This window comes from Rattus norvegicus, chromosome 12 (assembly GCF_021556685.1).
Source record: "Rattus norvegicus strain SHRSP/BbbUtx chromosome 12, alternate assembly SHRSP_T2T, whole genome shotgun sequence".
Taxonomy (NCBI): Eukaryota; Metazoa; Chordata; class Mammalia; order Rodentia; family Muridae; genus Rattus; species Rattus norvegicus.
Window position 1 is genome coordinate 14,236,606 of NC_141545.1, and position 13,796 is coordinate 14,250,401.

Here is a 13,796-nt window from a genome sequence, read left to right on the forward strand (position 1 = left end):
TCATACACATAACTTCTCTACACTGAGTCTTGGTAACAGATACCCAGACTTCTTTTTATGTGACTTGGGCTCTGTGAAAGGCGTATATGGGTATCGTTCATGTGACCTCATGGTCCAGGTTTAAAAATGGGTTCAGAGTCATTTCTGATTTTTCTGGAAAGGGAACTCATTGTTTACAGAAACAGAAACCAACTTTCTGTGGGGCACCTGGAATACACAGGATGCCCTTCAAGCCTGAAGATGGTGGTTACTTGAACAGGATGTGAGAGACTCTCACTAGAGAGGGGCTGCCTGTTTAGAAGTGCACGCAGGCGTTTTTGTCTCACCGCCTAGTGACTGCTTCTCTTGCAGGCCCCTTCCTTTTCATCCAAGACAACATCTCCTTCTATGCAACCATCGGGCTTTGCCCGCCTTTCATTGTCGTCCTCACTGTGCTGATCTGTCACAAATACAAAAAGGTAAAAGCCGGAGAAGGCTCACCCCTATCTTGACTCTGCAGTGCCACAGGCTGCTGCTGACTCCCTGTTCACCTCTCAAGCAATTTAGGTACGAAAGCCAGCTGCAGATGATCCAAGTGACCGGCCCCCTGGATAACGAGTACTTCTACATTGACTTCAGGGACTACGAATATGACCTCAAGTGGGAGTTTCCAAGGGAAAACTTAGAGTTTGGTAAGGATTGATGATGGCTCAGAGGTTCTGTGGCGTTTCCTCTCCCTTGCAAATTTTTTAATACATGTTTACTCCACCTTTGCAGGGAAGGTCCTGGGGTCCGGCGCTTTTGGGAGAGTGATGAATGCCACGGCCTACGGGATTAGTAAAACAGGAGTCTCAATTCAGGTGGCGGTGAAGATGCTAAAAGGTACCAAAAGGTGGGGTTATCACAGCAAAGTCTCTCAGAGAAGGAGTACAGCTGCCTCCCCTCCCCTTCTGTCCTCTCCAGTTATTCTGACAGTTCCTGTCTGCTAAGCATGGAGGTTCATGAGAAGCAGGCAGGGGACAATCTCGAGTAAAGAGTGCAAGCTATGAAGGCAGACCCCGCTTCTTCCTCTTTCTCTTTGTTTGTTTGGTATCGGCTTCTGTGTTACAGTTTGACACAGGTTCTGGGTAGAAAACAAGCCACGGACTTCTCACTTCCCACTCCGCTCCATCTCCTCCCATCTGCCGTCCACCCTCAGGCAGGGGCAGCGTCAGCTGATTTAGCCCGGGGCTAAGGATTGAATCCAAGGCTTTGTGCCTGCTAGACACGTCCTCTACTTCACAGATGCACCCCCAGCCCATCATTCTATAACACCCTGCCTTGCTCTATAGCTCAGGCAAGCCTTGAACTCACAACTCTCAACTCTCTAGCCTTTACTTCAAGAATGCTGGGATGTATCGTTCCCTCATCACTGGACCATTTTCTTGCTGAGGTGTTCTCTATAAGGGTAAAGGGAGGGTTGGGGATTTAGCTCAGTGGTAGAGCGCTTGCCTAGGAAGCGCAAGGCCCTGTGTTCGGTCCCCAGCTCCGAAAAAAAGAAAAAGGAAAAAAAAAAAAAAGGGTAAAGGGAGTCCCTCACTCCAAGCACATGTGCGCGCGCATGCACACACACACACACACACACACACACACACACACACACACACACACACACACACAGAGCCATTGAAGTGCCATTGCAGTATGCAGACCAATAAGAGAAATGGCACACGGACGTCATGGACAGAAGTCTCACAGTCTCAGCCTACTAGCCAGGTGAATGATGCTTCTATACATCCTGGGTTACAAAAAGAAACGGAAGCTTGTATTGTTGGAGGTTTAGGATACATACGTTTTCTTCCTTTTTAAAAAAAAAAAAAGAAAAATCTTACTTAATCATTTTTTTTTACACTCCAAATTTTATTCCCCTCCTGGTCTACCCTCATCCCATCCCTCCTCCCTACGCCCCCCACATCCTCCATGCCCCTGTCTCCACGAGGATGTGTGATACATACATTTTCTATAGATCAAATTCAGGATGAATTCCGGTATCTGCAAGGTACAAAGCCCTGAGCAATGTCAGAGCATGGTTACTTGTTAAATCTGGATAGCAGGGGTTGGGGATTTAGCTCAGTGGTAGAGCGCTTGCCTAGCAAGTGCAAGGCCCTGGGTTCGGTCCCCAGCTCCAAAAAAAAAAGAAAAAAAAATCTGGATAGCAAATGCAAAGGTCTCTTTTTACACTGATTCCCTTCCTAAGTACATCTTAGCTCCACAGAATAGGAGTGTAGTTGTAGCATTCCTATTCATATAGCTAAACCGTACTTTGGTCCAATTTTCTAGCACCACCCTCCCCGCCCCATTGCCCTCTTGTTAATTCTTCTTATTGGTCTATTTCCTCTTCCCACATAGCTCCACTTCCACTTCCGGGCCTTTCCCTTTTAATCTATATCCTACATATGAGAGATGATGCACGGTCTGTCTCCCTGAGTTTGGCTTTTTTACTTAACATCACAGTGTCTAGTCCATCCATCTTCCTGCAGATAGCACATCCCGTTCTTCACAGCCAATAAACCACGTCCTGTGGTCCGCGTCTCCATTGTCCGTCCATCTGCTGCAGGCTCCTAGGCTGGCTAGACAACACGACGATTGTAATAGTGTCACCATCAACTTCCTGTGTGCAGTTCCTTGTGTCTCCACTTGCTCCACACCATCACTAAGGGCCAACCTCTATACCCCAGCTTCGTCCTCTGCACCAATAGCTCTCGTAACCGTTTCCCTAAGCCTCGGCTTCATGTGCCCAAATACTTGTGTCTCAGCACCAGGCTGAAGTCCCCAGCCCTGGCCCCCATCTCTACTCCAACCCGGTGATTACTGTCGCATTTCAGTGAGACTGCACATTGCGCACAACCATAGAAACGAGGAAGCAGGTCTCGTTGCTGGTTCTCCCCCAGCCTTTCCCAACAGCTTTCCTGCACAGTGTCTGCTGAGCCCATCCTCATCTCTCTGTGGTCTCCATGGTGGTCCAGTTCTGTCTCTCCTGGACACTGATGGTAGCTTTCAAAGAGCATCTCACCCCTTCTGCTGGGGACTATGTGCTGAGGACAGGCATGGCCACAGTGCAGAACAGATCACACCACCATCTTGCTTGGCACTGCACTTAGCATTGCCGATGGCCTTTTATTGCTCTCAAAATGGTTCCCACAGCCTTGAGGAATCCAGCCACAGCTCAGCCTTTCCACCTCATTCTTTTTTTTTTTTCTTTTGACATCCAAAGCTTTTTTATTAACAAAAAAATATGGAACCTCACTCTTAACACACCTTCTTTCGGTTCCCCAGAGTGCCACCGCGCTTCCCCTCCCACAGGCTTTGTGCAGGTGAATCCTTCCACCTGTTCTTCCCCTTTCGCTGTAGGAAGCCACTCGCCTCTCAGTTGTCAGCTTAGAGATCACTTCCTCAGGGACACCTCCTGTCACGCCGTGGACAAGATCAAGTCCCTGGGAACCGTGGATGTGCTAAGTGGTACAACACACGCTCAGTGTGCTTGAGGCCCTGAGTCTAATCCTAACATTAAAAAGGCAGTCGAGTCTTCTGCAGTGCGTCCTAAGAACACTAGACTTCTCCCGGAATTCTAGAGTCTAGCACAGGGGTGTTTGTTTAGCGATTCGGTTCTGATCTGACCTTCTGCACGAGTCCTGAGCCTTCTGAAAGCAGCATATGGTTTGGCCTGTGCTGTTGTCGCTTAATATTGTGCATTCTGCTGCCTCAGCCTGCAGTGGTCTCCTGCGTCCAATCTCACTGAGGGAGAGACTCACTCAGCATGCTCTGGGATCCAGTGGACCCCTCTCCCTGCTTTTTCAGGCTGTCCGATGTCCCCGCCTAGTGTCTCCCCGCATATCTCCCTCATCTTGTGTGGACATCCCTGGGTTTCTGCGGGAAGTTGGTTACACTTTGCAGACACTAGAATCCCAGACGATCAGGGACCGTCTATAACACAACAGTATTTGCATAGAACCAAGAGTGCCCGGAATAGAGATTCTGAAGAAAGATGGCACCCTTGTCCCCCAAACTCCACGGAGGTAGGGGTGCTCCAGGGAGCTACGCTAGCCTCAGTGGCCAGAGCCCTAGAAGTAACAACCCTTGTGCTTATATCCTAGCAAGGTTGTGGATACAGTTTGCTACACCGTTAGGTCCCTTTCCAGGGAGAGATTACATTGGTTACCTAGTACATGCTCCATCTTCTCTAACTTCCCACATTGGGCATACTTACAAATGGAAGTTTCTAGACCCGAGGAGTAACTTCATGTTGGAGACAATTATGCTTGCTGAAGCTCTTCCTTCTGACCTTCCTATCAGTTGAATAATCTGATTTTCTACTAGGAAAATCATGCTCTATTTATCATGTTGTCTACCTGCTTTGAGAGCTGGGGTAGAAGGAGTTTTATTTTTCTTGGTCGCGGAAAGTCAAGTAGAAATGTATATTCTTGCTGGACATGGCGGCGAATACTTTAATCCCAGCCCTCTGGCAGTAGACGTGGGCAGGTCTCAGTGAATTCAAGGCCAGCCCAATCTACAGCATAAGTTCCAGGCCAGCCAGGGCTATAAAATGAGATCCTATCTAAAAAAAGGAAGAAAATGATATATTCATACAGTTAACATTTAACATAACTCACATTTTAAAACTCTGTCTTAAAACACAAGGCATTGTCTAAATTCATGTATTATTTTTGTGTCAGTTTTTTCTCTTACAGTTTTGAATGTATGTAAGTTGTGATCTGAACTGAGGAGAACCTTGGTTTCTTTTTTTTTTTTTTTTTTTTTTGGTTCTTTTTTTTTTTTGGAGCTGGGGACCGAACCCAGGGCCTTGCGCTTCCTAGGTAAGCGCTCTACTACTGAGCTAAATCCCCAGCCCGAGAACCTTGGTTTCTAAAACAGCGTACCATTCGTTACCTGAGGTCAACACTGTTTCTGCTCCTCCACTAACAGAGAAAGCTGACAGATGTGAAAGAGAGGCGCTCATGGCTGAGCTCAAAATGATGACCCACCTGGGGCACCATGACAACATCGTGAACCTGCTGGGGGCATGCACACTGTCAGGTAATGTCTGCAGACAGAACTCCTGCTCCAAACTACTACAGCCTGAGGCAGCGAGGCCTTCGCACGCTGCCCCCTTTCCTAAGTTAGGTCTGCTCCTCCCATCCAGCCGCATGCTCCCAGAAATAAGACTCAGACCCAAAATATATTTACAGATATATTTAGAGCTAGGCTCTCTTCTGACTAGATCTAATAACCCATTATTTTGATCTACATTCTGCCGTGTGGTTGGTTACTCGTGCTCAGGTCCCATGAGCCTGTCTCATCTCCCCAGCTGAATCTCCTGAGCCTGGCTCTATCCCAGAATCCTTTATGCCTCCCAGATGTCCCACCTCCTATTTCCTGCCTAAGCCATAGGCCATCAGATTTATTATTGACAGGCGCCACGTCCATATGGACATAAGCTATTCTCTCTACACCAGTTCAAGTGGAATTAGACGTTGGCCCCTCCGTAGAGCACATGGTCCTGTTTTTCCCTATTCTACCTATCAGAGTCCTAAGGGCCTGAGAGAAAACCACCACCCTGCACAATCACGTTGTGGAGTCTGAGCTCTTCCCCAGACTGTGAAGCTGGCCTAAATGCAGTAGTAAAATCGGTTTCAGAACTCAGTGTGTGCACATGCGCGCAAACACGCACGCACGCACGCATGCACGCACACTGGTGATGGTGAGGTCATACATTTAGAACTCAGGAGGAAAGCTAGAAGACAGATTCTTGGACACAATGCTGAGGTGAATAGAAAGTCTAAGGTACGAGCTCACAAAAAGTTCCTTCTGAAGGCAAGGACAGCAGGAAAGATGTAGGGCCTGTTGTGCTACCTGTGACTCTGAAAGAGTGGCCTAGGATTTGTCTAAGCCTGTAACTACAATTGTAACGGTTTCAGGGCCAGTGTACTTGATTTTTGAATATTGTTGCCATGGTGACCTGCTCAACTACCTAAGAAGCAAAAGAGAAAAGTTTCACAGGACGTGGACAGAGATTTTTAAGGAACATAATTTCAGTTTTTACCCCACCTTCCAGTCACATTCAAACTCCAGGTAAGAGCACATCAGAGCTTTATGGCTGTACACCCTGGGACAGACAGAATGACCACCGCACACACCCATCCACCCACCCAACCCTGCCTGGCCAGTGCCTGCATGATAATTAGATAGATCCTTTGGTTCATTTTTGGTCACTGGGCTATTAAGTGTACTGAGAGCACTAAGCCATTTTCGAAGGGGAAGGGAGTTAAATACTGGGATAAACTCCTATAAGTGGGAAACACTGAGTCCAGACCGGTTTGTACTAGAGCAGGCCTCTCTGTGACATGCTTGAAAAGGGAATCTGGCGGGGCAGCTGTGGTGGTGCACACATCGATCCCAGAGAGGCAGGCAGGTCTCTATGAGTTCCAGACCAGCCTGGTTTACAGAGCGAGATCCAAAACAGATACGGCTACACAGAGAAACCTTGTTAAAAACAAAACAAAAGGGGCTGGGGATTTAGCTCAGTGGTAGAGCGCTTACCTAGGAAGCGCAAGGCCCTGGGTTCGGTCCCCAGCTCCGAAAAAAAAGAACCCAAAAAAAAAAAAAAAAAAAACCAAACAAACAAAAAAACCCAAAACAACAACAACAACAAAAAATGAAGAACCGAAAGAAAGAAAGAAAGAAAGAAGGAAAGAAAGAAAGGAAGTGAGTAAAATGAAAGACAGAATCTGTCACAGCTATTTGCTTCTCCCTCAGAGGAGGGAAGCGTGGTTCCCGGAAGCTGGCTTGAAAAGACGGCTCTGAGCTGGCGTGCAACTTCCAGCAGCTCACATACATGCACAAGGGCCTGGGTACATCGCCAGCACAGCAGAGTCCTCCAGATCCAACACAGCTCTTAAATAATTTCTTTTTTATTTTATTTTATTTTATTTTATTTATTTACTTTATGTATGTAAGTACACTGTAGCTGTCTTCAGACACACCAGAGGAGGGCATCAATCCCATTACAGATGGTTGTGAGCCACCATGTGGTTGCTGGGAATTGAACTCAGGACCTCTGGAAGAGCAGTCAGTGCTCTTAACCACTGAGCCATCTCTCCAGCCCCCAACACAGCTCTTAAAAGAATAGCAAAACATCGGTTTATATGCTGTGTTACGTGAACTCTGAAAGGGGAAGTGGTCTGGGTTTGGAGCATCAGGATGCCCTGTAACTGTTCGTTTCTTTATAAATCATTTACTGCCCCCTCACTGTTTTGTGTACCCAGCTTGCAGTGTGACAGTGGCTGAATGGCCCCTCTTGTCCAGGTTGGCTCTGCAAACCCCAACACACAGAGGTGTTGTACTGTTGACAAGCTGGCAGTGTGCTTTGGATTTAAAAGCCCGTTTGTAACAGAAATCTGTTCCCCTGATGAATTGTACCTTTTCTAACAAAGTGTCTGCTCAGAAGAACAATGTAAATAACGAAGAAACAAATTTGTTTTTCATAGTATGCCGGGTTCACGAGAAGTTCAGATATACCCGCCCGTGGATCAGGTCTCAGGGTTCAATGGGAATTCAATTCATTCTGAAGGTAATGTTTTACTCTCATTGGCTGTGCTTTGAAATGCATCCAAGAGTCCTGTGCCAGCTATGTTTAAAAACTATGAGTGTGTATGTGTGTGTGTGTGGGATGCCTATATGTGTGTTTGTGTGCGTGGTATGTGTATGTATGTGTGTGAGTGCATGTGGTATGTGTCTATATATGTGTGTGGTTTGTGTTTATATGTTTATGTGTTTGTGTATAGGATGTGTGTGTGTATTTCTATGTGTATATATGTGTGTGTGGTGTGTGCGTTTGTGTGTGTGTGATGTGTATGCATGTGTGTATGTGTGTGGTGTGTATATATGTATATGTGTGTGTTTGTATGTGTGTATATGTGTGTGATATGTGTATGTGTGTGTTTGTATATGTGTGATATATATATTTATGTGTGTTTGTATGTGTATATGTGTGTGTGCTTGTGTGTAGGCACACTCATATCATGGCACTTCATGGAGGTCAGAGAACAACTAGCGAGAGTTGGTCCTGGGGCTAGATGTCAGGTTGTCAGGCCCGATGGCAGCTTTTCTCACTGAGCCCTGTCAGCAGAGCAGAAGCAAGGTGTCTTTGCCTAAGTCAAAGGCAGGCTTTTCCGTGCGAACTTTTCTTGGAAAGTCAAAAGCCAGTAGTTGTGAACTCCATGTCCGTGGTCAATAACAAGCACCTGAAACCATTTTTTTTGTTCAGAATATTCTTTAGACAGTTGTAAGCTGATTGGAGCCAGCGTGTGCCTGGTTAGACAGTAAGTTCTAGAATCAGAGGTTGGTTAAGTTGTGGTTCTTCTCCTTTCAGAACAGTTGGCTCTAGACAAGTTATTGACACGCCCAGAGTCCCCACTTCTCTCTTATAAAACTGGTCCAGCACTGCTTTCCTCACAGGGCTATGAGGACACACAGAAGGGACAAACAGAAGGTGTGGAGTCTACGATGCAGCTCATACAGTGTGGTAGACGTCGGTCAGTCTCTGGTTTTTTTCTAACCTGACAGATTTGCCAAGTGTGAAGGGAAGGAGGGATAACGTTTGGGTGTTTTGCTTACGATGTATATCTGTCACCACCTGAGTGCAATGCCCTCAGAGACCCAGAAAAGGGCACTAGATGCCCTGGGACTGAGATTGTGAGCCACCATGTGAGTTCTGGGAAGTAAACCTCTGGAAGAGCAGCCAGCGCTCTGGAACCACTGAGCCATCTCTCCCACCCCAAGAAGGATTCATAATTAGTATTCATTGTCTTAGCTCAGGTGGCTTTAACAGATTATTAAAGACTGGGTGTCATAAAGTACAGTGCTTCTCACAGTTCTAGAGGCTAATAAATCAAGACAGAGGTACAGGTGACACATGCTTCTCACATGTACATGGTGATCTTGCTGTGTCTCTAGTCCTCACACAGAGGTGAGAGTACAAGCTTTCTTCTCTTTAAAAAACTTATTTTTTTTAATTATTGCCTTTAGTGTGTGTCTTGCAGGGTAGCAACTTACGGGAATCCATTCTCGCCTTTCAACATGTAGGCTCCGGGGCTTGAACTTGGGTCTTTAGTCTCTGTGGAGGCACCTTTCCCTGATGAGCCATCTTGCCCATTGTCCTCTTCCTGTCTTTTAGGCTCCCTTGTCCCATTCTTATAACCTGGCCACTTTACAAACACCCTACTCCTGATACTAACTGTTGAGAGTTTGCCTGTATGTGTGTATGTGTGTATGTGTGTATGTGTGTATGTATGTATGTATGTATGTATGTATGTATGTGTACTGTGTGTACCTGGTACCTTTGGAGACCTGTATGCATGTATGTATATGTATGTATGTATGTATGTATGTATGTATGTATGTATGTATGTGTACCATGTGTACCTGGTACCTTTGGAGACCTGTATGCATATATGTATATGTATGTACGTATGTACGTATGTATGTATGTATGTATGTATGTATGTATGTATGTGTACCATGTGTACCTGGTACCTTTGGAGACCTGTATGCATGTATGTATATGTATGTATGTATGTATGTATGTACGTATGTATGTATGTATGTATGTATGTGTACCATGTGTACCTGGTACCTTTGGAGACCTGTATGCATGTATGTATATGTATGTATGTATGTATGTATGTATGTGCACCATGTGTACCTGTACCTTTGGAGACCTGTATGCATGTATGCATGTGTATGTATGTGTATGTATGTGTATGTGTGTATGTATATGTATGTATGTATGTATGTATACCATGTGTGCCTGGTACCTTTGGAGACCTGTATGCATGTATGTATATGTATGTATGTATGTACGTATGTATGTACGTATGTGTACCGTGTGTACCTGTACCTTTGGAGACCTGTATGCATGTATGTATGGGTATGTATGTATGTATGTGCACCATGTGTGCCTGGTACCTTTGGAAACTAAAGGAGAGAGTCCCATTTCCTGGAGCTAGTGTTACAGACAGTTGTGCACCATCATGGGTGCTGGGAACCAAGCCTGGGTTCTCTGCAAAAACAATCAGTGCTCTTAACCGTGGAGCCATCTCTCCAGCCCCTTGGGAGTCAGACAGCATTTCATTCCAGAAAACAGAATGAGTGTTCAAGGCAACTAAGAAGAGGCTGGTTTACAGAGAGGAAAAGGGGGGCGGAGAGCAGGACAGGAATGGTGGTGCACAACTTTAACTCAAGCACGCAGGCGGCAGAGTAGTAGTCTGTGAGTTCAATGTCAGTCAGGTCTACGTAGCACATTCTGGGACAGCCAGGGTTGCGTGTTGCTTACAAGAACAGGCTGATCATTCGATCATTTTCCCCGGGACTGGAGTCAGGAAATGAGAAAGGTGTCTGAGAGCTTACCCTCAGGCTCCCTCAGGATAAGTTCTGGAAGGATTGAAGCAGAGGTAATTCCATCTAGATGTCCAGGGGCCTGACCTGATCAGGAAGTTTGGTGGTTGCTTCTGATTTCTCCGAAGGTCAAGTAATCCTTTCTCTTTGTATGACCGGACTGTTTGTCTGGGTGACACCATTCAATTGAGCCAGAGATCAAACGAGTCTTATAAATATCCCCACACTGATGTCGCCTTACCTGCTTCCCGTGGGGGTCTGAGAGGGCACCGCCTAGTGTTTGAGGAAAGTGAATTCTGGGTGATTTTTACAGATGAGATTGAGTATGAAAACCAGAAGAGGCTGGAAGAAGAGGAGGAAGAAGATTTGAACGTGCTGACGTTTGAAGACCTCCTTTGTTTTGCGTATCAAGTGGCCAAGGGCATGGAGTTCCTGGAGTTCAAGTCGGTAAGCACCTTTAAAAGAGAAAACTAACAGAAAGTGTAAAAATAGATCCATACAAAGGTATGTGTGCGTGCAACCTTGAACAAAATGTGTGTCTACATTTGTTCCTTGGTCATTTCAACATGCCTCCCCTGACATCTGCCCCCCTGCTACTAACGCTTTTCACACCTGCAATGTAGTCCTGTAGCATAAAGGCCCAGGGCCACTGGTGAGGGCCAATGTCCCATGGAATGCCTAGGGAAGTCCTTGGAAAGCCATATTGAAAGAAGCACGGTGTGGTCATCCCTGCTGACACAGGCATTCAGGTTGTTCCCTGCAGTCAGGGGCGTGAATAGAGGCCCAGTGCTCACCAGCTCTGACTCCCCAGCCAGCCAGCCTGGCCATATACAGCCTAGACTAGCCACAGCGCTGTGAATGCTGTCTGTCTCTTCACAGTAGCCCCGTATCCACAAGCACTGCAACAGGAAGGCTGGGGACCTGCCCTAAACCACAATCTCCCATCTCCCGTGCTGCCTTAGTCGCTGCTGCTTCTCCCCCTGCTGTCCCCGCCATTCCATGTTACCAGAGCTTTATGTCTGCCGAGGTAACGTGGTAGTGAACAGATTGTCAGGGGAAAAAGAATACAACATTTTTAGCTGCTTGTGAGCCCTATTGAAACACAGAGAAAGGCTGGGTTATTGTATCTTACTAAGTTCTCCATAGCAATACTGTACTTCAGAGGAGTAGTGTGTCAATTAGGGCTCTCTAAAGGAACAAAACTGATATAATTAAAAATTATATATATAACTATATATAAATATAAAATTATTTATATTTTTTGTTTTGTACTCTATGTAAAAATATTTTATACATAGACACACACACACACACACACACACACACACACACACACACGTGTGTGTGTGTGCCGGAGTCACAGAGTGGGGAGAGCACAGCACTGGTCATGACTGGAGAGGAAGGCCTGCAGTGAAGGCAAACAGGTCTGAAAACTGGGCGTTCTTCAAAGGGCCATGTCACAGCACGCCTAAGAATAAAAATAAGAAGGCAGTCGGTGGCCTTGACCAAACAGAGTCTCTTCGACTTGTATTTGGGTCACCCCTTTCCACAGGCCCTCTGTAAAGATACGCTGAGTTATCTAACCCGATCATCCATCGTAGCTCAGCAGCATGGCGCACTGCTAACCTCAGATAACCAGCGTTCTGGGGCTCTGGATTTGGGGGTGAATTCCCTGCACCCTTTCACCTGCCATTCCCATCTCTGTACTTCCAAACTCTCCCCTCCACTTTCTTCTTTGTATTTCTGATTCTTTCCTCTCCTTCTCTTCCATTTGCTTCCTTCCTCTCTGTTTTTTCTTGTCTTCAGAGAGGTGATCTCAGCTATTTTCTGCCATTAAAAATTCCTGCCTCCTCAGTCTTTCTCACTTCACATTTCTGGGCTGTGCTCTTCCCTCCCTGGGGTGTGCTCCTCCCTCCCTGAGGTGTGCTCCTCCCTCCCTGAGGTGTGCTCCTCCCTCCCTGGGCTGTGCTCCTCCCTCCCTGGGCTGTGCTCCTCCCTCCCTGGGCTGTGCTCCTCCCTCCCTGGGCTGTGCTCCTCCCTCCCTGGGCTGTGCTCCTCCCTCCCTGGGCTGTGCTCCTCCCTCCCTGAGGTGTGCCCCTCCCTCCCTGAGGTGTGCTCCTCCCTCCCTGGGCTGTGCTCCTCCCTCCCTGGGCTGTGCTCCTCCCTCCCTGAGGTGTGCTCCTCCCTCCCTGGGCTGTGTTCCTCCCTCCCTGGGCTGTGCTCCTCCCTCCCTGGGGTGTGCTCCTCCCTCCCTGGGCTGTGCTCCTCTCTCCCTGGGCTGTGCTCCTCCCTCATTGCTGTTTGCAACCCTTTTTCCTGGAGCTCCCTGCCTACTTTCCTGAGAGTTCATCTCCACACAGACAGTAGTGCTTTATAAAGAAGTGGAGAGCATCTGCCTTGGCCACCTGTCCCAGTTCCTGAGCTGTAAAGCTAGCGTGGGTGGTCCCCTCCTTCCGTGCTCCCACTTGATACTTTCAACTTTAAGGCGGAGCAAGAGCCATATATTCAGTGGGGCCAGTGCTTAGCTCCTTGGACTTCTACCTTCCCTGAGCCATCAACTCAGTTGCAAGTTGAAGAGACTCTGTTTGGTCAAGACCACCGGCTGCCTCTTTATTTTTACTCTTAGGCGTGCTCTGACATGGCCCTTTGAAAAACGCCCAGTTTTTAGACCTGTTTGTCTTCACTGCAGGCCTTCCTCTCTCATCATGCCCACCACTGTGCTCTCCCCACTCTGTGACTCCAGCACACATGTGTGTGGCTCCAGGTGACACTGTCCTGGGGCAGAAACCCAATGAGGATGTGACTTTGGGGCCCACAATTTTATGTTGCTAAAGGAGAGAGACAAGCAGACCCACAAATCAGATCAGTGTCTTGTGATTTATATTGTCACTGAAGTAAGCATGGCTACCCCAAGAAATGTGAATGGTAGATCTGGCCAGTGAGGGACAGGGAGCAAATGACTTCAGGTGAGGACTCATGCAGAAGCTGGGACAAGTTTTTAAAGAGAGAGGAGAGCAGGGTACACAGATGGTTAGGGTGTGCGAGTTTTGCGGGGGAGGTGTTCAGATGGAGGTAACCACGGAGATCTATAGGAGAGCGAAGGGAAGGAGGGACTCGGGGTGCCTATCTGAGGTGCAGAGGAAGCCTTTGGGTTGAGTAGTGGCAGTTGTGCCCTTAGGTCGAATGGATCCTTGTCTTGATGCCAGATGTGGAGGCATGGAAGAGGGTGGATTGCAGAGCTGCGGGGAAAAGGATGAAGAGCAGGAGAGAGAACAAGAGGGCCTCGTGTGATGGTTTGTGTAGGCTTGGCCCAAGGAGTGGAACTATTAGGAGGTGTGGCCCTGTTGGAGTAGGTGTGGCCATGTTGGAGTAGGTGTGGCCTTGTT

General features: G+C 47.3%; 1 protein-coding gene across 2 annotated transcripts in view; it reads left to right on the forward strand.

Moving 5' to 3' along the window:
• Flt3 (Fms related receptor tyrosine kinase 3) overlaps nucleotides 1-13,796 on the forward strand; it is a 75,274-nt gene that overhangs the window by 51,875 nt on the left and 9,603 nt on the right. For both annotated transcript variants that reach the window (XM_087577606.1, NM_001415752.1), the window contains 7 exon segments: nucleotides 352-458; nucleotides 539-671; nucleotides 757-861; nucleotides 4,942-5,052; nucleotides 5,934-6,087; nucleotides 7,503-7,585; nucleotides 10,724-10,857. In XM_087577606.1, coding sequence (XP_087433732.1) covers nucleotides 352-458; nucleotides 539-671; nucleotides 757-861; nucleotides 4,942-5,052; nucleotides 5,934-6,087; nucleotides 7,503-7,585; nucleotides 10,724-10,857 — 827 coding nt within the window.